The sequence below is a fragment of the Dromaius novaehollandiae genome, chromosome 7 (assembly GCF_036370855.1).
Source record: "Dromaius novaehollandiae isolate bDroNov1 chromosome 7, bDroNov1.hap1, whole genome shotgun sequence".
NCBI lineage: Eukaryota > Metazoa > Chordata > Aves > Casuariiformes > Dromaiidae > Dromaius > Dromaius novaehollandiae.
In genome coordinates this window covers 34797233-34821572 of record NC_088104.1, presented here as the reverse complement: position 1 = coordinate 34821572, position 24340 = coordinate 34797233, and the positions used below count along the sequence as shown (strand labels likewise).

Here is a 24340-nt window from a genome sequence, read left to right as displayed (position 1 = left end):
CTGAGAGGAGTGAGGAAGGCAAATACGAGAGCAGAAACCTTGAACTTTAGGAGACCAGACTTTGGCTTATTCAACTTATTATTGGTAGATGAGATCCTGTGGGAGGGAGGCAGCTCTGAAGGGCAGAGTTCAAGAGAGCTGGCAGATCCTTACAGACAGCCTCCTCTGAGAACAGAAACAGTCCATCTTGACACTCAGGAAAACAAGCAGATGTAGCAGGAGACTGGCTTAGCTGAAAAAGGAACTGTTGGTCCAATTCAAAAAGGACATAAACAGGAGGGGCAGATGAGGACAGTCTATTAGAAATGCAGACGCACTGGCTAGGTATGCATGGATGCTGTTAGGAAATTTATAGCTCAGTTGTTCAAGGAAAGTGATTATTCCTTCTTACTCGGTGCTTGTTAGAATGGAATACTGCATTCAGTTTTGAACCCTACAAGACAGGAAGGATGTTGATAATTCTAGCAGGTTCGGCAGAGGGCCACGAAGATGGTCAAGAGACGGGAGCACAAGCTTTGCAAAACTAGGAGAAAGCCTTGTTCAACGAGGAGAAACAAAGGCTTTAGGAGGACCTAATAGCAGCCTTCCAGTACTGATGAGGAGGGAGACAAGAAGGTGAAGCCAAGCTCTGCACTGGTATGCCTAACAGGAAAATGAGAGCAAATAATCATAGATAGAAACCAGGGAAGTTCTGACTGGATATAAGGAAAGAAAGTCACTTTGAGGGTAAATAAGCAGACAAGGAGGAAACCAGAGAGGCTGTGGAATCTCTGTGGAGCTTTTCTAGATCTGACAAGAAAAAGCCCTGAACAACCTGGTCTGAAATCAGTGTTGAGAGCTCAGCTTTGAGCAGGAGGTTGGAGTAGATGAACTCTGAGGTCCATTCCAACCTGAAAAATTCTATGATCTTGGAGTATTAAGGAGATTTGAATCTTCTATGTCATTATCACTGACTCCTGGCAAACCCTTCAAGATCAGTGTGGAACTCTGGACTAGTCAGAAGCTTGAGAAGGGTATTAGGATATAACATTCTTCTTTTTTCTGCAGTGAACAAATCCTTTTCTCCTCTATCTAGAGGAGTTGCAATGAGACTGAAAATTAAAAACTAAGGAGTTTCCATCATCATATTTTGTAACCCAGATTAGGGAAAAATTTAGCTTCTAAGGAAAATTAAATTATTATGTTTAAATTACTGTGGAAGATGTGTTCATCCAAAAAATGCTACTTTTAGGATTCCTATAGACTTTTTGTATTTTTTGAACAGTGATTTACAGTGGCATTTTCAAAAGCACCATTAAAATTGTCTGCTGTTGTATTTGATGACTGTATAATGTGACCTCAGTATGTTTGTTTTTTCTTATTTTCAGTATTTCCTAGCTATTATTTAATAATTGCTTATTTAATAATTGCTCAGCAAAATATGTTTTTATTAGAAGTTCTAGAAGGAAGTACCATTTAAAGGTAGTGTTTTGAGGTTTTCCTCTCAAAAAACTGCTCTTTCAAGATTTATCTTAGACTATTCTTAAAAAAAAGTAAAGATAATCCTGAGATGAATTTTTGTCTTAATCTGTGTTGACCAATAACCCTCTTCATAGCCGTCTCATTTTGTTGCCCAAGTTAGAAGGCTAAATAGGTTACAAGGCCCATGATATAACCTGTTTTCATTTTGACCAAATTTCTGCTGTCATGTAGAGAATGAGAAGAAAGGGAATAAAATAAATGCATGTAGAACATGCATTGGTCACATTAGTTTAATTGTTTGAAGAAGTTTTCTGATAAGCAGTGGTCTGTGCTTTATAGGAATAGCCAAGAAAGATTTAATGTTTAATAAATTTAAAATATATTTAATAAATTTAAAAGAATTTTCTGTTTCCAAAAAACAGAACTCAAGGCATGTGAGTAGGACACTAAAGTTTAAAAAGCAAGTGCTAGTTTGCCCTTTATTCATTAAATACATTTGATAATAAGAAGAAAGATGCACTTTTCCTGTCCTCTGTAGGTACGTTTTGGAACAGCTTTAGACAGGCATAGTTGCTTCATAAGTTTAATTATTATTTAACTCAGCAATAGGGCCACTTTGCAAAAACACGTATTTACATATGTTACTTGCATTCATTTCAGTGGGAGTGAATTGATGTGCAGTGTTTTTGGAATCAAGCCAAATGATGGCATATATTCAGTTAAATAAATAATCATTTATGTTTTCCTTTTCAGGTTGTATTTGTCGATGATGTTAATATGCCAGCACGAGAGGTCTATGGTGCTCAACCTGCTGTTGAATTACTACGTCAGTGGTTAGATCACTGGAATTGGTATGACCTTAAAGACTCCTCAATGATTAAACTGGTGGACGTTCAGATCATATGTGCCATGGGACCCCCAGGTAAAAAATGCGTATTGTATGCGTTTTCCTGTTTCTTTGGTTTCTGAAGGCTGAATGCTTACTGATGCATAATTTTACACCTGGGGTGTCTGTGGGAAGGGATAGGATTCAGGGAACCCATTGTTTATAGGAAACATGAACAGGAGGCATGGTAGAGTGGCTGAGGGGTAGCAAAGAAGCTACCCAAGCCTGCCAGTAAGTAAGATAGCCCTGTAGGAACGCAAGAATGTGTCTATACAGTATTTCTGAAATTCCTTTAGTCTAATGAGACCCTCTGGCCTTCAATCAATTTTATTCTTCTTATAAGCTTTTCTAAAATGGTGCTAAATGGAGTTTTTAGGCAGATAAACCTTGCCTTTATTTGGTAGAAAATAAAGTAAACTATATGACATAAAGAGGTAATTATATTTCTGATAGACTGTTTACATACTGACAATATATAGATAGAGATAAGTGTTGATTTACTCTATTACTATAATTTTTGGGCTGCATATTTACTTAAAAGAATTGAGTTTTGCACATTTGTAACAGTTAAAAAGAGGAATTAGTTTCTTTGAGGTTTTGCTTGTTTTTAAAGAATTTATACATTCATTTTTTGCGTTCTGAGCAGTGACGCATGACAGCATTTAGGATAGGGCCCATCATTTATTCATCTATCTGGTTTCCTAAAGAAACAAAATTGCTTCTTACAATCATTTAAAATTAAAGGCAGCGTTCACATACAATTCAAAGCACTGCATCTAAGGGTCAGTCTGTGGAATAACTGAGCAGAAGGAAACTGTGAAAATCTTTAAGCCATCCTTACTTTTCCTAAGCTGAGGCGAAGTCATGAATTGTACTAGCTTCTGGCATAACTTAATTGCACAGGTCTTTTTTACACTGGCCAAATCTTGGAGACACTTTTGTTGTAAAGCCTATCTTCATGCTACATGGCTCTCTCAGGGTGATAATGTAGAACTGACTAAGTTATTTTGAAAATAGATAGAATTTTCTTTCCCTGGAGAAGTCTGTAGCCAGTTTTGTTCTAGTACTCTTCCAGTTGAATGGTACAAAACAGACTGATCAAATGAACAAGTTGATGGTCCTAACTGTTTGTATCAAATATCACAATTCAGCTTCAGGCTGAAGAATTTATTTTAATAGCTTTATACCGGAAGCTGCTTCCAGAAGTTTCAGAATTATATTCTTTTGTCCAGCCTGTGTTTAGTTCAATTTTTCTCTGAATATAGCAATTAAAATCTGAAACCTTCTGCACACATGTATACAGTGCTATTGAAGCAGTATTTATTCTTTTAAAGATATTTTGTTAAAGTTAGGTTTAAAATTTCTATTTGAGAAGCCTTATCTTTTGGATAGAATACATATTTTATCTTAATAGCTTGTATAATTTTGCCATCAGTGCATGTGTAAACTTTAAGATGCATTGTGAAATACTGTGTCCAAAAGACAACCTTAGTCGGGGTGGAAGGAAGTAAGATGAGTAACTTTCTCTTGGTCTATTTAGCATAAAATATTGAGACTCCTCCGTAGATTCTAGCAAAGCATGTGCAGTTAAGTTTAGACAATCACTAGTTTTGCTTGCATTCTCAACTGACTGAATGTGAGATAGCTCTAGGCCGGAAGTCTTAGTTTCATTTGTGCAGGCTCCTAAGTCCTGTGTCTAACTTGCCAAGTTTTACACTGGTGGATCTGCCTCCTGGGGATTTGCCCCTAACCATGCTCCTGATGTTAGGAATGGAAGCTTGCCCACTTCTCAGCCACTTCTTACAGCTGCTCAGCTATAGGAATGCTGAACATGTTGTGTAGCAGCTTATCCCTGGATTCCCAAAACAAGGAGCAAGTATCCAGTAAATTGATACAGTTGTCTTCCCCTTATTTCCATACATAGATTCATTGTCCAAATCACAATCTAGTCATAAAAACTACTAACTCTAGAACTGAGATATAATTTAAATTAAATTGAATAAAGGACACAGCATTAGTTACAGAGGCTTCTTTCATGGGATGCTTTGAAAATTAAGAATATAGGTTTAGAGTTTATGATAAAGAATTTTCTTCCATGCCAAAAGCATAGTTAAAATAGTGTCAACTCTCTACATATATGTAATCTGACCATTTCAGTCTATATTTTACAGACTGCTGTTGTTTACAGGAGAACAGATTCACACTGAATACTATGAATATTTTTTTCTGTCTCATTGCATTCATTAGGGCTATGATTAGTGTACATGAGCCTGATGGCTGTATTAAAGATGAATAGTAGAAAAAAATTGCTTGGCTTTAGTGTTTTAGTCTAAATTTTTCTATTATTTGCAGTATTTGTGCTTTCTAATTTTTAGGCGGTGGTCGAAACCCAGTAACACCACGATTCTTGCGACACTTCAATACAGTTACTATTAATGAGTTTGACGATGAATCCATGTATACAATTTTTTCTAGAATCTTAAACTGGCATCTGACTACGTGGTAAGTGACTTTTATGTATTTGGAAAAATCAAAGTCACTATTTAAATTATGCCGGTAGGAAATCTGCAAGACACATTTATAGGTCCGTGCTCCTGAAAATAAATGAGCATCTGTGGTTTCCTATACCTTTTGAGGTGTTCATTACTCCATAGAGCTAGGGCTTGTACTAAAAAACTCTCATGGAGAGGTTTTTGTTCTGAAGTCTCTAACAAAGCATTAGATTGCTTAAGGCTACTTCAGTTAGTTGAGATATTTCTGTAACACTATTCTTTGATGTGTAATAAATAAAAATAGAATTTCGTTAGTCATTATTCTAAGTATAGAACTGGAAAGTGCTTTTAGGTTTCCTGTGGTTTGAGAAGGCTGTAGAAACTGACTCTCTTTTTGGCCTTTCACCACTACATATATTTTAATTCCATTATCAGGAATTTTTATAGTTTTGTTGCTTCAGATTCCATTATTCTATCCATTCTGACTGCTAGGTCCCAAAAGATTGTTATATCCTGTTTGTAGACCAGGTTTGTGCTTTGACAGCTTCTTAACCTTTGAGGGAGAAGAGATATCCCAGAAGAGAGCAAGGGCTGTTTGTCCCGTCTTTCCCATTGTTGTTGTTAGTAATAAAAACAAACAGACAGAATCAGTTAACTTACATTTGCAAACTTGTCAGTGAGTCCCACAGTTGCTAGATTTGATTCACAGACTGAGTTAATCTGTTAATCCAGTAAGAGAACTAAGACTTGTAAAACTGTCTGTGAGGAAGTATAATCACAGAACTTAGAAACTGACATAGGCTCAGAAGTAAATCAGTGTTCTTACGTATTATTTGTTTATTCACATATTAATATGATGGAATTGTGAGAATCATTCTGTTCTTACCACTTTTTATAACCTGTCAGTTATAGCTTTCCATCAGAATACGTAGAATTGATGCCACAATTGATTAATGGAACTATGTCTATGTATAAAGAAGCTATGAAGAATCTGCTTCCTATCCCAGCCAAATCTCACTATTTGTTCAACCTCCGTGATTTTTCACGTGTTATTCAAGGTGTTTGCCTGTCAAGGCCTGAAACAACAGAATCTGTAGGAATGATAAAGCGTCTCTGGGTTCATGAGGTAAATCAACTAAAACCAAGAAATGATATTTTTTATAAATAATAAGAAGGTGCAGATTTCTTAGGGCTGTATTAGTATTTTTACAATATAATTTTCTATTAGCTGATAACTATGAATTCATATCACAGTCATGCAAAAGGATTTTGTTTTACTAAGATTTTAATTATGGTTTGTGTACAGATAGAGGAAATCAAACTTTTTCAAAGTAGAGAAATGGATTGTCAGTTCCTTCCATCCTTTTGCATGACTATATAGTCTCTGCTGCTCCGAATGACTGCACAGTCCCTTTCTGTTTCTTCTCTCCTTCCTCCCAAGCAACAGATCAATAGTGAGAAGAGTAGCAAGTAGTCCAGGGTCACTGGGAATATAAGACATCTGTGTTTTGGTCCCTACTTTCTTTTTCCCTTCAAGGCCCTCTTTAGAAGAAACTCTTGAGTTGTCTGTCTTCAGCAAATACTGTCTTTGAGGTATAATAAAGTAGACAAACTAGATGAGTGGAAGTGAATCGTCCCTTTTAGAAATAAGAAGAATAAAGCACAAAATCCCCCCAGATTAAAAGAAAGCAAAGTCAGTGATAACCGTTGCTTTTTTAAAAATATTTAGTTATAGTTTATAACGCAGGAATACAGTTCATAGAATCAAATCAACGTAAAGTCCCCATAGAAGGGATCTTTGGTGATCATCCAGTCCATCCTTCTTCCCCAAAGCAGGATCACATAAAGTAACTCCTGAAGATGTCTTTCTAACTTTCTTACAGTTCTTTAAGATGAAGGCAGTTCAGCCTTCCCAGGGACTCTAATTCATGTTCTTCACTTTTTCATAAAACAGATTTTCTAATATCTAATATTTCTTTCCTGAAATACAAACTCATAACTGGTCCTATCTGGTCAGGGCAGAAAGAACAAAATATTCCCTTCCTTTTTGCAGCAGTCTCTTATGCATTTATATAAAGTGTTTATAAATACGTGTGTGTACACACGTGCACGTGTGTATTTCCATACGGATTTTCACTTCCATTCAGAAGTAATATTCAAAAATTTCAAATTGATTCTAAGCACCTATTTTATTTTTTTCTATGTAGTGAAGTTTAAGATAATTTATACTTTGAAACCTTTTTCAGATTTAAATTTCTTTCATCTTAATTAAAATAAGTGTAAATTAAAGAGCAGAAGCAACTATTAAAAGGATTGTATTTTTGTTATACAGGTTCTTAGAGTATATTATGATCGTTTGGTGGATGGTCCCGATCGGGCCTGGCTTGTTGGATTTATCCAAGAAGTAGTGAAAAATGACTTACATGAAGACTTTCATGAACTTTTCCAGAATCTAGACTTCAATAATGATGGAAGAGTGGAAGAAGATGACTTACGTAGCCTAATGTTTTGTGATTTTCATGACCCTAAAAGAGATGACACTAACTACAGGGAGATTAATAATGTAGATCAATTGCGATTGGTTGTAGAGAGTCACCTTGAAGAGTTTAATAACATGAGCAAAAAACCAATGCAGCTTGTTTTGTTCCGATTTGCTATAGAACATATTTGTAGAATTTCACGTATTCTGAAACAGCCTCGAAGCCATGCCCTCCTTGTTGGTGTTGGAGGTAGTGGTCGGCAGTCTCTTACTCGATTAGCAGCCCATATGGCTGATTACACGCTTTTCCAGGTTGAAATAAGTAAAAGCTATGGTACCAGTGAGTGGCATGAAGATTTAAAAATCATACTAAGAAAATCTACTGAAGGAGAAATGCAGGGAGTCTTCTTGTTCACAGATACACAGATAAAAAAGGAGTCATTCTTAGAAGACATTAATAACTTACTAAATGCAGGTGAAGTGCCAAACCTCTTTGCAGTAGATGAGAAGCAAGAAATTTGTGAACGAATGCGTCAAATCGATCGCCAGCGAGACAGGACAAAACAGACTGATGGCAGTCCTATAGCTCTTTTTAACATGTTCACGGATCGTTGCAGAGATCGGCTTCATGTAGTATTGGCAGTGAGTCCCATTGGAGATGCTTTCCGTAATCGTCTTAGAAAATTTCCAGCTCTTGTCAACTGCTGCACACTCGACTGGTTTCAGGTAAAAACAAAGAGTTAATGGTGCTTGTTATTCTAATGAAAGTGCTTTAGAAACATGACTTCAACTCTTTTGGTAGCAAGTAATTCTCTTTGGTCAAATTAGCAGTGAAAAACATCTTGGATTTTCTTAGTGTCGTGTTCTAACTTATTTACACTGTTACAACCATCCTGATTGTGATGAAGGCCAGTATAGGCAGAATGCAAAATCATGAAGAAAATAACTGTCTGATTCTGATGTAAGAATAAAACTGAGTGAACGCAGTACTGTAGACATTACTGAAGTATGTAGTGATATCTTCTATTGCCAGGGCTATCAGAATGTAGGTTGCCAAAGAGTTTGAAAGTGAAATACCATCAAAAATACAGACATCTCTTGATGCAGAAAACCAGATTTTTCTTCCAACTACTCTGCAGTAAGACTGAGTTCCATCTTACTGTTATATGCAAAAGACCTTACACACAATATTAAAGATGTAGAATTTCATCATACAAAGAATTTGAGGAACTCAGAGTTCATGAAGTTTTAAAATGTACTATTGTATCTGCAAACCTTACTTTGAAGAGGAAAAGCAAAGAGAGAGTTATAGACCCCTATGGCTGTATTGAGAATGCAGAGTTTTCCTTTTAATAACAATGTTTCTACTAGATGAAATAAAACAGTGAGATTGAACTGAATACCGAGATAACTGGGTTCTTTTCCAGTTCTGTTATTGTCCTCTCTGGTGATCTTAGATCAGGTCACTTCTATATGCCTTAGTGTCTTCATCTATGAAATGGGGTAAAGATACATTTTTGGAAAGTGTTATGAATGTGAAATTCTGAATATGAGAGCAGTATTTATTCATTTGTTTTAGACATGGCCAGAAGATGCATTAGAAGCTGTTGCCTCTCGCTTCTTAGAAGATATTGAAATGTCAGAAGAAACTCGGAGTGGCTGTATCGATATGTGTAAAAGCTTTCATATATCTACCATTGTTTTATCTGACTTATACCATGCAGAGCTTCAAAGACACAACTATGTCACACCTACCTCATACTTGGAACTGATCTCCACTTTCAAAAGTCTACTGGAAAAGAAGCGCACGTGAGGATTTATAATGTGGACTTTTCTAGAGGAATCGAAGTTCACCCAAAATATTATTTTCTATCTATTGTAGCTAATATGAACAAAATAGATGAAGTGCTCTGAGTTAATTTAAATTGACAGAATGGTAGATAGATTAAATGTATTCCTACGACACATGCTTGCTTATTGGACTGAAGATCTGACTTGACACTTTTAAAATCTTCTTGCGTTAGACCACTTCTAACATTCATAGTCATGTTGCTATCTGTTGATTGTATATATTATACTACAAGAGTAATTAATGCAGCCTGGTACCTGTGTGGTTTCAACTGTGTGGTTCCACACTATGTGTGTGTGTGTTGGCTTCCTAGTGCGGTACAGCTGTGCCTCTGCAGAAAGGACCTCTGTATGCATGTGCACATCTGTTCTACTCTCATTGCAAGGGACGGAGAGTTTCTCTTCTTTAGTCCTCTCCTGCCCATTGATAGGACAGTGCAGTGTGAATTAAGACAAATGCTTAATTTACCCAATGGGCTGTGTGAATTATTGTGTGCATCAAGAAACTCAAAAGGTAGTGGAGTATATTAGTCAGGAAATAAAGAAGTGTAATCTTGAAAATAGTGACCCAAAGCCTTTGGAATTTCTTGATATGCACAGCTGGCTGTCAGGAGAGCTGTTCACATTCTGCGGCTAAAATGATTTTCCCAATGATATTAATCCGATTCCAACCTCAACTTAACTAATCATCTTCACAAATCTGTCCCTGTCTCCTCCCTCTGCTTTTTTTGTCTGTAATATATTTCGTTATCTCAATTTTTGTAGCTTCTGCCAACAGAGCTGTTCCCAACAGTTATTTATCTATTTCCCCTTCTGTGAGTATACATGATAGAACAGTTAAATGTTATGGCTCAAGTAATTCCTGCTCTTTGCTTTGTTGAGCAAATAAAACAAGTTTGGCAGAGCATTTGAATATTGAGAGTAGCATCAAATATCTTTATAATTAAATGCTATTTATTTTCAGTGAGGTGATGAAAATGAAAAGAAGATACGAAGTTGGCTTGGAGAAACTGGAGTCTGCTGCATCTCAAGTAGCCTTGATGCAATCTGAGCTGGGAGCTCTGCATCCTCAGTTGCAGGAAGCTAGCAAGCAGGTTGATGAGATGATGATGGTTATTGAAAAAGAATCCTTGGAAGTAGCCAAAACTGAAAAAATTGTTAAAGCTGATGAAATAGTGGCGAATGAACAAGCTATGGCTGCAAAAGTCATCAAAGATGAATGTGATGCTGACTTAGCACAAGCCATGCCATGTTTAGAAAGTGCTCTGGCTGCCCTTGACATTCTCACTGCGCAGGTATGGCTAACGATACGTATTTACACACTGGAGAGGTTTTCAGACAAACAAAAGCATGGAATGTCTGCCTTTTCAGATTTCACATTAGATTGATACAAAGGTTTATAGTTTAGTAACTTCTTGAAATCTTCCGATTTTAAAAAGCAAAATCTTATTCTGTCTTTACTTTCTAGTGAAAAAGCTACAATTAAAATCTTGTGGACTAAAAGATCAAATGTTTATTATTCTAGACATTTCAAAATTGATAGTTATAAAATATTTTGAATCAGCAATTTAGAAATTAGAAAAAGTATGCTTTTTACTTTCTTATTCAGAAACTGCAAGCCTGTTAACTAATATTTTTACATCCAGTCTTTCAGAATCTAGAAATGGAGATTGAAATTCTGTGGTACTCCCCCCTTTAAGGGACTACTCTTCATAAGAGTATGACTGTGTTGGCTGCCACCTCTGGTTTTACAGATATTCAGGTTTTCCATGCCTAGATGATGATTTGGCTATGGTAGGATGAAAGGAAGTCTCTCAGATTGTCATAGTGAGGATGGACTGTGTGCTTCACCTATTGCTACTGGAAGATTTGCAAATACATATTAAGGAAAGCCTCTTAGATAGCAAGCAGATGGTTTGCTCTTTACAAGTATGGTTGTTTGGTATCAGAAATTTTAGATTCTCTCATATTCAGATCATTGGCATGGTTTGTGACATGAATGGCGGCTTTGTCACTTCAAGGCAATTGCATTATACCTGTGAATAACAAGAAGTCACCTAGCTGAGACAAGAAAAACGCTTTGATGGCTAATGAAGCAATGCTTCAGCTGCCGTCAGTGCCTAACATATCCAAGAAGATAATATGATAATACAAGAGAAAGAAAACTGGAGTAGGAACTTCCAAGGGAAAAAAAATGTTTTTCCTCAAAATCTAGTCAAGTGCATGATATAAGCACAAAAGCCCTGTGTGTGGGAGAGCTTACCTCCCAGTACAGGACTCTTTGTTTTTCATTCACCCATGCCAATGCTAATGATAAGTTGAGCAGGACGCAGGTTGCAAATTGTGCACATAAAGCTATGAATATAAATATGCAGAAGAGTGCCTTGTCTGGAAAAACAGAACTATAAATAATTCAGGACTGCTGAAATGAGTTTTTATCCTCAGAAGGAAATTTGGAACTTAGTGCAGCCCACCATTCACCAAGGATTAGAAAAAGTGTAATTTCAGGTGTTACTTTGCTATTGACATCTAAGTTTCATAGGAGTATATGTATAAAGTCACTAAAATATAGACTGGAAAGGACCTCAGAAAATTATCTAGTGCATCACTATCTCAAGGAAGGATCAGCCCACACTTGTGTCATTCCTGACAGACATTTATGTTTTTAACAACTTCCAATTGCTGTGTCATCCACTTGTAATCTGCTTCACTTCTTTACACTTTTATCATTAGGAAGACTTTCCTAGTGGTTACATTAATCTTCCTAATTTAACCTGTTTTTCTGTCATCCTCCCTGTGGACACGGACAACAGATAATTCTTTTCTTCTTCGTCTTACGCAGTTAAAGACGATATCATCCATCTCACCACCTTCAGTATTCTGTTTTTTAAGCTAAGTAATCCCTATTCTTTTAATCTTTTCTCAAAAATCAAAGCAGCTTTTCTAGTTTTTCTTTCCAGACTTTCTCCATATATTCATTTCTGGTGCATTGCCCAAAGGTGAATATAGTATTTCAGCTGAGGTTTAGCCAAATACTGTGAAGAGTAGAGGAGGATTATCTCATTTCTAATTTGAGGTTTATCTGTTTTTAATAGCGTTGACATGTGTAGTGATATATGCTAACACCATATCAGTCTCTATTACAAAATCATTGCTTTCTATTTCTTTGGGTTTTCTTTCTTTTTTTTTGTGCTAGTTCCAGTATACTTTTTCTCTTTTTTTCAGACCATTTCTCCCATTTGTCAAGATCATTTTGAATTCCTGTCCTCTCCTTCAGTTTATTTGCATTTACTCCCCGCTTTCTTTTGGTGTGAAATTTAATGACCATATTCTCTATTCTGACATTCATATCATTAACGAAAATACTGCATACTTCTGGACCTGGGGTAGACACTTGGTCAAATCTTTGCTCAGTTTTGACAGTATTATCAATTATGCTAGTCATCTACTTACAGCTCACCTTTTTGAGACATCAGATGCAAACATTTTGACTCTGTATATGTCATTTGCTGATGTAGTTCCCTATCCACTGAGAACTTAACCAAAACTTCCCATGTTTATTCTTGCAATTATTGTAGCTACAGGATTTTTCTTGTTACTTTCAATATTGCTTTTTAATTGCAGCTGAGTTTGTATTCAGCATTTATGATGGCCTCTTACTCTGCTTACAACCCTTGTCCGAATTGGGTTAATTGTTTCCTGGAGCAGCTGACTTTCTTTGATTGTTCTTTCTCTTAAGCTTCTTCCCTTGGAGATCCTGTCAGTCAGTTTTCTGACTGCCTCACTCAAATTCACTGATCTTATATGCCTGCTCTCCCTCTTTCCCTTGCTTGAATGTTTTGCTGGGTTGCTGTTTTTTTTAAAAAAAAGGTTGTTGCTCCAGCAGCATTGTTTCACAGTTCCATGGAAATGATTCTCTTTTATTTTATCCAGCCAAGACCATTTGTCTGCATTTATATGGCATAAATGAACATTCCCAGAACTCAAGACACCTGTTTTTATCCAAAGTGGCAAGGTCTTAGATCTCAAAGAAACCATGGGCAAGCTGTCAAAATCCAACACCAACTGGCAAGATAAACACGAGAATCTAGAAGTCCTTAAATTTATTGGAGAAAAAGTGTGTGAGCATTCTCTGAGAGAGGCTCTTAGAATATTTTAGTTTCCATGCAGAAGTATTCTTTGGAAAGAGTGATTTTCCATAAATTTTAGTTTACAAACCTCTTGCTTAATATAGTTTTGCACATGTGTCTACAACTGTTTCATCTATTATTCTATAATATATTATCTATTATTATTTCATTCTGTTATTCTATAATAGCAGTTAAAACTTTGCTTACTCATTTCCTACTATTTCTTATACTGTCAGTACTTGTTATTACTAATGAATGAAGAGAGAAGCTGTGTAATAGGAAACAAAATTTCTTACCAAATGATTTTCTTTCCTTAGCTGCTTCTTCCCTCATTCAGCTCACTTTGGAAGTATAGTAACACACCAGAATACTAATTGATTTATTTTTCTCCCAAGGGGTTTAAATGCACAGTTTTGTTCAGGGCAGTTTTTATCTTATATTATCTTAAATTTACTGATTCACTGCTGAAGTGATCCTGTAAACATGGAAGTGCTGTGTTAGAGTTTGAACTGAAGGGCATCATGCTGGAACATCTAAATTTCACAACTGAAGTGCAATGCCCACTACTGATTAAGGAATAGAAAAAGTCCTACTAAAAAATAAATTACAGATGATTTTTTTTTCTCCTCTAAACTGATTGTTGACTAGATTTCAAGGGTTTTTTTTGTGCAGATGTCAATGTTAGTTTAACCTGCATAGCATCTTAAAGGGCTAGAAAGAATGGAAAAGTTGAAATATAAGTATTTTAAAAAGAACATGAGGTATGTATGGACTAGGCAGGCTTTTGCTATAAATCAGAGATCATAGCATACTTAAATATATAAAGAATGGGAATAGTAAATGTGCTTGGAAAAATAGTATCTTGACGTAAAAAGAAGGATTTCTTTTCTATTATAATAGAAAAATAATCCCAAACTATGCTCAGAGCTCTAAGGGTATTTTTGTTGTCGTTGTTGTTTTAAGGATATTACAGTGGTTAAGTCCATGAAGAGTCCTCCTGCTGGTGTCAAGCTTGTAATGGAAGCTATATGCATCCTTAAAGGCATCAAAGCAGATAAAATTCCAGATCCAACAGGTTCTGGAAAAAAAATGGAGGATTTCTGGGGTCCAGCTAAGAGACTTCTGGGTGACATAAGATTTCTTCAGTCTCTTCATGAATATGACAAAGATAATATTCCCCCAGCTTACATGGCTATCATAAGAAAACAGTATCTTACAAATCCTGAGTTTGTACCAGAGAAGGTTCGAAATGCTTCCACAGCAGCAGAGGGTCTCTGCAAATGGGTCATAGCCATGGAGTTTTATGATACGTAAGTATGTATTTAAAAAGAAAAGTGTTAAAATAAATTTGAGTAAAGGGATTGGTTAATTGTAATACCAGAAGAGATTTAAAATTACTTCGTGTTAGTCTGAAATATGTGCAGATTAACAGTCATAAAGATTGCTATAGGACAGCTGATGTTAAGATGTAGAACCTGATTTTCAGTTCTGGATTTTTCTGAGAAGGTGCAGGAGCAATATTGAACTCTGTTCAATAAGCAAAAAAGTTAGCTTACTACTTAGAATATTGAATAGCGATAGAGGCATTACTGAAATGTCTTTGGAAGTTTCTGACAATCACATCAAGCCTCAAGGATGTTTTTTGTTATGCATGGTGTTTGACCCAGGGAAGAATTTGTGCTTACTTTTGATGAAGTTTTCTTTTTGAAACATATGGAACCCACGTTTAACCACAAATGGGCACTGGGTAGCCAAGATTAACCTACAGTTTGAAATTTGAGTCATGGTGAGAGGACATACCTTCATTTGAGAGTTATTTTGTTAGTTGACTAAAAATATTAGTAAATATATGCTTGGTAGAGTTTTGAATTTGAGAACAACTTTAAACATTATAAATACCATTGTCAGAGAGAAAATTAACTAAAAAAGGTAGACTTCAAAAGGAGTATGCAACTTATACCAGTAAGGGGAGAGGAAGGGGATTCATTAATTATGAAGCTAATACTTGTGAAATACTGTTTTAGTTGATTATAGGAACATTCTAGCATATTTTCTTGCCTGTTTTTTAAGAAAGATAGATGGAAAATGTTTCCAATTAAATGTTACTCCCAATTTTCTGCTTACAAAAGTATCTGTGTAAAATACTGAAATCCTCAACTCTGGAAAATAGATCCTTGAATATGAAAAGCTATTTTTTTAAAATTCTTTTTATATCTACCTATCTATCTATAGATACATATATAATAACAGTTGCCTATTTGCATGTGTACAGTTACTATGAGTGTAATTTAACAAATTTGTGTATTTTTAAATGTGAAAATCCGTAATGAATTTTAAATAGTGAACAAGTGGGACACACAGTTTGGAAGCATAATGACCCAAACTTAGGCAGTAACCCTTTTCACTTTTAATCATTACCTGTTATTACAGAAAATATTGCAGAAACTGCTTAAATAAGTCAGTCTCAGCATATAAACAGGTAATGAAATAAATACCAATCGTCTTCAAATATTATCAGATTACAGAACAAAGTGTTGCATGATCTGTGAGCTGGTGAGGTTTCCCTTTATCTTTCCTATGCTAACTTTTTAAATAGTAATCATGGACTGAGGGTGTATTTTTCAGATATTTAATTTATTCTTTGGGTTTATTTAGAGTGACAAAAAACGTTGCACCCAAAAAGTTAAAGTTGAGTCAAGCTGAAGGAAAATTAAAGATTGCTATGGACGGTCTAAGAAAGAAACAAGCAGCACTGAAGGAAGTTCAGGACAAATTGGCTGTACTCCAGCAGACACTGGAATCCAAGAAACAGGAGAAGGCTGACTTGGAAAATCAGGTATATAGTGCAAAAGATGAGTATTATGGATTTTCAGAAAAAGTTACTTAAAATCTACTTCTTTGTCAAATGGTATTTTTCCCTTTGACTTTCAGTATGGCCAGTTGTTAGACAAGTCCTACTTTTGGATTACAGCCTTTTTATTTCACTACAATGGTCTTGAAGTTATGAATGGGCAAAGCATGCTGAATAAATGCTTTAAAGTAGTGAAAAATGTAGGTGCTGTGATTTTTCCCCTCATAATAATATCTGCTTTGTTGTGAGGTGGTAAATTTTCAATGAGTGTTTTAACATTTTGATTCATCATGAACTTGCTGGTGAGTATATTTAAGGTTTTGAAAGTTTATTTAAGCCTTCTGAGGCTTCAGTGTTTCCAATGCGCTTGTGAAAATGTTTTTGGTAAACTCCGTTCCTTTCTGCTAAATAGCTATTATGCATATAGAAAGAAGCAACATTTAGAAGACAGTACTTTTCTTCCTGTAAGATTTGTAGTACGTTTTGAGGTTTTGCTACAAAAAAAGTAGACTTAAAATGAGGCCTTAATTCCTTAGGGAATTCTAACAGAGCTGGATTATATTACTGTTAAATCTTTTTTTTTTTTTTTTCCCAAATTACAAACATATTTGAAAAGACTGCTTAATTAAACTACCACAACAACAGAAATGGAGACTGTATTCATAAGGATGTTTTTTGCAGGAAAAAGCATACCTAATTTATTAAAGATTGACCTCTTTAAGGAATTTTTAGTCTTTACTTTATGACCCGTAGGTCATTTCCTTGATTATTAATATTTTCCATATCATGTACTGAGCTATTACGAATTGCATGTTTTATACTGATCTTAGTTTGTTTGGATGAAAACATAACTTTGAAATTTCATGGACTTTACCGTGCTGTACAGAGACACTGATGTCACATAGATTGTTTTCGTTCTTCAGGCATAATCAAAAGATGTTTTCTTTTTACTTGATGAATTTATGTAAGAAAACAGCTGCACAGGGAAATAATTTTTGAATGCTTTTAATATTTGTAACATGTCTTAAAATTGACCACATAATATAATCAGCAGTATTTTTTTTTCCTGAGGTTGACTTATGCAGCAAAAAACTACAGCGAGCAGAACAATTGATTGGAGGCCTTGGGGGTGAGAAAACTCGCTGGAATGAGACTGCTTTGGAGCTGGGAAGGCAGTACATCAATTTGACTGGAGATATACTTATTTCATCAGGAATTGTAGCTTACCTAGGAGCCTTTACATCCAGCTATAGACAAGTAATATGTAGAGTAATTTTATCCCCATGTTTTGTAATAATCTAAATGTTATTTGTTTTTCTTCTGTTGTAAAGTTTATATTTTTTAAATTATGTTTTAACAGAATGCATAAATGTAACTGAAACTGTACTTCAGGATTTTGACTTTTGTTTGTAAGAATTCTGGAGGAAATTTTTCCTTCATATTACTGTAAAGTACTTATTACTGTGTAAAGCATAGAGTCCTTTGGTTGCTTTTCTTGTCTCTTAAGTAATTGCCAGTGACTTTATACCTCATGGCTGTGCTTGACCCTATTCTACTCAATGGCTAAATTCTCCCTAACTTCAGATAAAATAGAATTAGTATTTATTTCTGCAGCAGCACAATTAAGCAAGTTTTGAAAGTGCAGTAATTCTGTATAAAAAGAGACAAAAGATACAGTAGCCCAGTATCATAGCAAGTTTGTAACTGTAGCTCTCTGTGAGATAAAAGGAAATTCTGTATAGAAAAGAATTTTAAATTGGCAACTGATTTTAGATATCTCAATTTTGGGATGTCAAAATCAGCTTCACTTTCAAAGCTTTTTGAACAACAAAAATTCCCACTGAATTCAGCTGGAGAAATGAATGTCCATCTCTTTTCTAAAACAGATCCAAGTTGTCATAAACTGCTGAAAATTAAGACAGATAAAATCTCTGTGCCTTATTTGAACATAAAATTTGGTTGTAATCCTTATTTCAACTTTTTCTTCAATGTAATTCCTTTGTCCATTTTTCTTCAGAAAATTCTGTACTCTTCTTTCAAACTGATGTTTTATTCATAATGTCCATATTTTGATGTTAATATTTTAAAGCTTTTTAATGTGAGCGTTACCCTTAAGTCAGCAGTTGTTACCGTTCCCGATTACATAATTTTGAGAGAGTGTTCTCTTTCATGCATATAACTTGCATTTTAAGTAACTCCTGCATTGTGTATGGGTACTTCTTTTGGTGAAACATGTTAAACAATGCTGAACTGTATTCTTGGCAAGTGTAGATATAGGTGCAGATGATATTTATAGGAGACAGAGACATTTGCATACTGATTCATTAAAACTATCTACAGTTTTGTTTCATCTGAAAAGTTTAGTGTGAGGTTTTCATTCTCTCTGATTGCATCTTTTTTTTTCCTCTGGTTAACTGTAGCTATGGATTACTGGATGCTAATTCTGATGATTGTGCTAACACATATTGGCTAGGTATCTCTTTTAGGAATTGTTGGATGGCATAATTGCTTTTGTAAACTTCTTCATTTCTTATGCTCTAATACTTATTTTTTTCTAGCACCCCCCCCCCCCCCAAAAGAAAGTTATTTTTGGACTATTAACCTTGTTTATGCAAATTGGTGAATCCTGTCTAGGAATGTCTTTAGCCCTAAGGCCATTTCCTTTAATGCTACATTTCTGATTTTCGATGCTTGATGCTTTGATAACTAGTTTTTAGTTTAGAATACTACAACATACTTCTTTTACTTTATGCATAGTTTTCATACAAGCTTGTGCCTTTCATGTGAACAGGCTATTTGTGTACATTTTTCTTCTTCAGAAATATTTTTCCTTGTGGACTATGCTATTTGGATTACATATTTAAAGGTGTCTGTTTTCATTTTAGTATTATGCATCTTGCACACATGTATAGATGAAGTAGTTTACACAACTGTGTTGAGTTAGCATGATATGGAGAATAGTGAAAAGCAACTCTAAGACTGTTGAGCTGTTATGTTTGGCTAAGTCCTGACAAGTGCTCGTTTTGGATGACTTGAAAGTTGAATATGATGAAGCTTTTATGTTTTGTTGTTAGAATGTGTATTTTACGCTCATTTTATAGTATAGAAGAATACTAATGGAAAGATAAATAAACTAATATTAAGGCTCTGAATAAATAAGCTGTTTTCATATATAGAAGTCATATACAACAGTACTTTTAGAGACATTTTTAGACTTTTTATACATGAGCATGAGTTTATTTGCATCTGAACTTATAAAGAACTTGTATGTAGCAATTGGAAGCAAGTTGAAAAATATATTTTTTGATGGTTTTGGAAATTTTGTGTATAGACAGAACTAAAGTTAATATTTTATATCTTCTTACCTAGATGCAAACTAAAGAGTGGGCATTACTATGTAAAACAAAAGACATTCCTTGTTCTGATGATTTTTCCTTAACAAATACCTTGGGAGAACCTGTGAAAATCAGAGCTTGGAATATTGCTGGATTACCCTCTGACATGTTTTCTATTGATAATGGCATCATTACCTCGTAAGTAAAAATTTTTTCGCAATGAATAATTTTTGTTAAATATCATTTTACAATGTGCTGTTCAGTTACTACTTTTATAGATGGCATTTTCTACTTTATAGGCAGTTTAACAACCAGAGTTATAAAATGAGAAAGGACTGTTGTTTTTCAATTTCTAAGAAATAGTAATAATTCATTTTAACTTTATAATGTGAAGTTTTTAGGTATGTGAATTTACTCCCCTCCTTTTCTACTCCTATAGATTGCTATAACGATACCGCTTTTTTTTCAAGAGCAAGTTACAGACTGGATTACTCTTCAGTTTAAGAAATGCTAAAATGTTTTGTCCATGCTTTAGACATTCTCTAGATAAGCATCAAGACAAAAAAAATCTTGATCGCTATTAATTAACCTTGAGGCAAATATGTATGTCATATATGTATAAAATCTTTATGTCGGATTGAGTAACAGGGAAGCTATTCACAGGAGAAATATCAAGTGATAAATTTTGTGTTCTGCAGCTTGGTTTTATCACTGTTTTAAAGTCATGAGCAGTGAAAGAAGTGGGGGAATAGAATTTTGAATACTATTCTGGTCAATAGGTATGGAAGTAATCCTCCTTTAAAGAGCTAAAGCTCTGTAATTTTAAAGAATTATGCTGGAATCAGTCACTACCAAGAAGTGCTTATGCAAAGCTACTGAAGGTTATTTTGCTAATCTTTCTGTGAGAGTCATGTATTTTCTTTGAGATGCCACTGGAGATACTACAGATAATGTCTTCGTCACTTATATATAGTTTCACAGATGCTTATTTTGCTAACTGGTACAGTGTTTTAACATCCAGGCTTGAAACTACATCTTTAGCATTTAAAACCCTGACAGTTAGGAAGTGTTGATTTGTACATCGATGAGCTGCATCTTTGTGATGCTGTGGCACAGTATCAAAAAAAAAAAGGCCCATATACATCTTTCACTGAAAGCAGTAAGGGAAGTACAAAAACTTAGAACAGAAAGAATTTGTGGGCCAGAAAAGGAATGATAATGACTTCATATGAAATATGTGAAAAGTTTATTGACTATAGGGACTGAAATCCTGGTGTCTTTCTTACTGATGATGATCTTAGCCACTCTGTCTGCCAGTTTCTTCCTCCGTTCCTTTCCTTTTATTCCGTGCGCTGCTAAACAGCTTCAACAAGAAAGGGTGAGATAGGCAATATCCTCTGGCATATGGCACTGAAGGATGTGCTTTCAGATTACTTCAGGCATGATTGGGAGTTAGATATGGCTCTTCCACATCCATGTGACAGCTTTTGATACTGGATGAAGGGTGAACGGGTATATCTCTACTGACAACTTGGAGTCTGTTTTCTTCAAGGCTAATTGTCCCGCTAATTCTGCTAATTGTCAATACTTCATGCAGACTAGTTATTCCCAGGATCCCTTCTGGAGCAGAACAACCTGGCATCTTCCAAGAGAGCTTTGGTGTTTGAGTTAGTGGAGGGACCCCTTTAACAGGCAGTATGAATGGGACTGCACAAAGTCATCTTTTTGTCCCACAGCCCAGTCCTTAAAGAACTTAAAACTAAAATGCTTCAGGCCCAAATAAAGATCATATGATTTCAGGAAACGGATTGGACTCTAAAAACATGCTGTGGTAACAGCTATGATAAAAATCTTCACAATCACTAGTTAACATACAAAGCAGACAAATACTGTGTATAGCATGCGTAGTTCACTAGAGAAGACTATGGATGATTAGATGCAAAGACCTGTGGGATAGGTACTGTGCCAGTAATGATTCAAGTGTTCTGTGCTGTGGTGTGACCAAAGTGCTGTACATGAGGCTGGCCATGAGGCACTCCAGCCCAACCAGCATGGGAAATGGGGATTGTTTATGGGATCAGTTGAATCCCTTAGTGCAGTGGGAAATGACTGGATTAGATATCTACCTCTACAAGAGAGCTAATAGCTCTGAAATCCATATACAGAGACATAACTAATGATCCTTTAGGAAATAGGTGTAATTATTACCAGTGCCTCCTTTTCTGGAGAAGAATTGTATCTTCTAGATCATATCCTGCAATGTAAATCAGTGGTCCTCTATTTTGCAGAATATCTCAGATTTGAGATTAATACTGAAAGATCAGTAGGCTTATCACTTCTGCCTAATGATCAAAACTGAGGCAACTGCACAGGGCTTTACTAGCAAAAATACAGAGTTTAGGAGTCTATGATATTTGGAGAGGAGATAGTAAATGCCAGTAATGTATTTATGTTGAACTTGTGTCAAAAAGCATATAACTTTGTCTTGTGAATCTGATGCTTGTTTTTTGAGCTAGGATCCTTGGTCAAATCTTGGACTTATACAAAAAGAGTGATTCAGTCCAGACCAGTGTTCATTTTAGGAGTTCTGTTTTGGTTTTAAAGAAGTTCATAACTACTGAACTTTATTCTTAAAAAGTTTTTGTGGTTAAGAAACTCCTTTGCTAAGCTTGTATTTTGTCTTGCTGCCTTGTCACTACTACAAGGTTTCAAAAGCCCAGAGAGCATTTAGCCACAGTGAAGTTGTGGGTGGGTGGGTGGGTGGGTGGGTGAGAGAGAGAGAGAGAGTGTGTGTGTGTGTGTGTGTGTGTGTGTGTGTGTGTGTGTGTGTGTTAGTAAGCCTATGATAGCTTGAGAGACCTGAATCATTGATTCTGAGATACAGTCCAAGGCATTTGAAAGAAAAGTGTGAAACAAGAACTTCAGAACTTAGCTTGTATTAAATCAAACTGAAAAAAAACCCAGCCAGATTCTTCTCAAGCCTCATTGGCCTACTAGTCCAGTAATTGAGTCCGCAACAGAAACTTGCTTACACCTGTGAGGTATTGGAATTTATCTGATATTTTTTAAAGTTAAGGTCTTGGCTGTTGAAACTGGAGCTTCCTGTTGGAATGTCAAGAGTATGACAGTAATGTTATAATAAGTTGAAAAAAGTTCTGATAAAGAAGGATTTATTTTTCATTTTGAAATCACTTTTTTGTTTTAAAGTTTTTAATTTTGTAATTATTTTAAGTTAAATCTAAATAAAATACTTTGATTTTCTCTAATGATATATTATTTGATCTAAAATATTTTTGAAAGTTCTATGTATTTTAAGATAATATCACTCTTATTTGGAAAATGAAACAAATTCTCATATCTCAGTACCTCATAGAAAGAAAGTATGGATCCCACCAAACTCTAATATTACTGCCTCTAAATTTTAAGATGATTCTACATTTTTATGTGGTATTCTAATAAATACACATCTTTGTCTGAAGTTACTCCAGACGTATAGTCATCTGGGCAGAGTTCATCTGGTATGTACTGCTGTCACAATCAGTGCAAACATCAGTGATTTGTATGACGATGCATAGCATGGGACCATCAGCATTTTAACATCGAGAAATATCTGCTGCTCACTAATGATTGACTTTAGACTATTAATATGTCTACTGATGACTGAGATACGGCATTAACGCAGTTTTATTAAATACAGAGCCAGATGCTGACAATGGGCTAAGACTGTGACCTTGCATGAGCAGTTATGATTTTCATTTGGACTTGGTTTTGCTATGACTGTAAACAAAGAACATCTCTGTTCTGTCTAGTATACTTGTCAATACATTGTTTCTGACTTTCAGCTATTACATATGTATCTTTTTTAAAGAAGTATGTTATTGAGGAAACCTGCTGACATAAATCTTTAATTTTTGCTACTGTTTACATGAAAATTCTCACTGAGAAGAGTATACTGAATAGCACTGGTGAATGAACTGTTAGTGATTAGACTAAAGGGCATCCATATTATTCTTTCTTTCACAGTAGAGTAAATGTTGGATTTTCATACATAACAACTGAAATTGTGCTTCATAGGGCTGACTTTTGAAAACATAGATGTGTGGATAATACTTCAGCTTTAGTAACTAGACAGATGCTGTAAGTGTCCTCTATGCATATCTAAACTTTTTTCTTTCAAGGTCAGCTTTATCCATTTCAATTGCAATAATTTACTGTCCTCAATTCTAACATTCAGATTTTAAATCCTCTGTTTGCTTTCCTAGACCTGCCATGTTGTCACCAAGTTCTTATCCATGTTTATCAAACTAGTTGAAATATTTGTAAGTTTCACAAAGTCCCCACTTCAACAGCCTAAATGTCTGCCTTAGATCTAGTGCTATCCTGGTGAATTACAAATGCATTTCCTGAATCTCTCAATGCATTTTACCATTGAAAGCTTCCTTCTCTCATGCGTAGGATGGACAGGGTCCCTTCCAGTTGACCTGTTCCCCTAAATCATTCTACATATGGGAAGAAAACCATCCTTTCTTCAGCTGGTGTGTGGTTATTTCCAAGTTGCAATCTTTATATAAAAAGAACCTCTGTGGCATCCCATGTATAATCACAGGTTACCACTCTACATGGAACATTTCTCTTAAAAAACTTAAACCCCTAAACTTCTGCTATCTTGCTTTCACAGTCTTTGTTATTAGTCCAAAGGACCTTGGGTGCCTGTGTTCCCTATCTCTGTCTATATTGCTTCTTCTAAGGGATCACATTTATTTGGGCACATTTCATTGTGCAAAGATTCTCCAAACAGGATTATACATAATTTCAGAGTACAAAACAATTATTCTTGATTAGTATACGTAGGTGGTAG

The 24340-nt window shown here is 35.3% G+C and overlaps 2 protein-coding genes across 4 annotated transcripts in view; one reads left to right on the top strand and one right to left on the bottom strand.

Annotated features, from left to right (window-relative positions):
- DNAH7 (dynein axonemal heavy chain 7) overlaps positions 1–24340 on the top strand; it is a 122345-nt gene that overhangs the window by 63812 nt on the left and 34193 nt on the right. Inside the window, exons 37-46 of the mRNA XM_026100623.2 lie at positions 2215–2383; positions 4723–4849; positions 5746–5965; positions 7172–8044; positions 8898–9127; positions 10131–10461; positions 14260–14606; positions 15952–16132; positions 17219–17404; positions 19517–19680. Of these exons, the coding sequence (XP_025956408.1) occupies positions 2215–2383; positions 4723–4849; positions 5746–5965; positions 7172–8044; positions 8898–9127; positions 10131–10461; positions 14260–14606; positions 15952–16132; positions 17219–17404; positions 19517–19680 (2828 nt within the window). The remainder of the gene's footprint in view (positions 1–2214; positions 2384–4722; positions 4850–5745; positions 5966–7171; positions 8045–8897; positions 9128–10130; positions 10462–14259; positions 14607–15951; positions 16133–17218; positions 17405–19516; positions 19681–24340) is intronic.
- Positions 7923–24340, bottom strand: part of LOC112983647 (baculoviral IAP repeat-containing protein 5.1-A-like) — a 45389-nt gene continuing 28971 nt past the window's right edge. For all 3 annotated transcript variants that reach the window (XM_064515123.1, XM_064515122.1, XM_064515127.1), the window contains one exon: positions 7923–8034. The gene's annotated coding sequence lies outside the window, so the exon portion shown is untranslated. The remainder of the gene's footprint in view (positions 8035–24340) is intronic.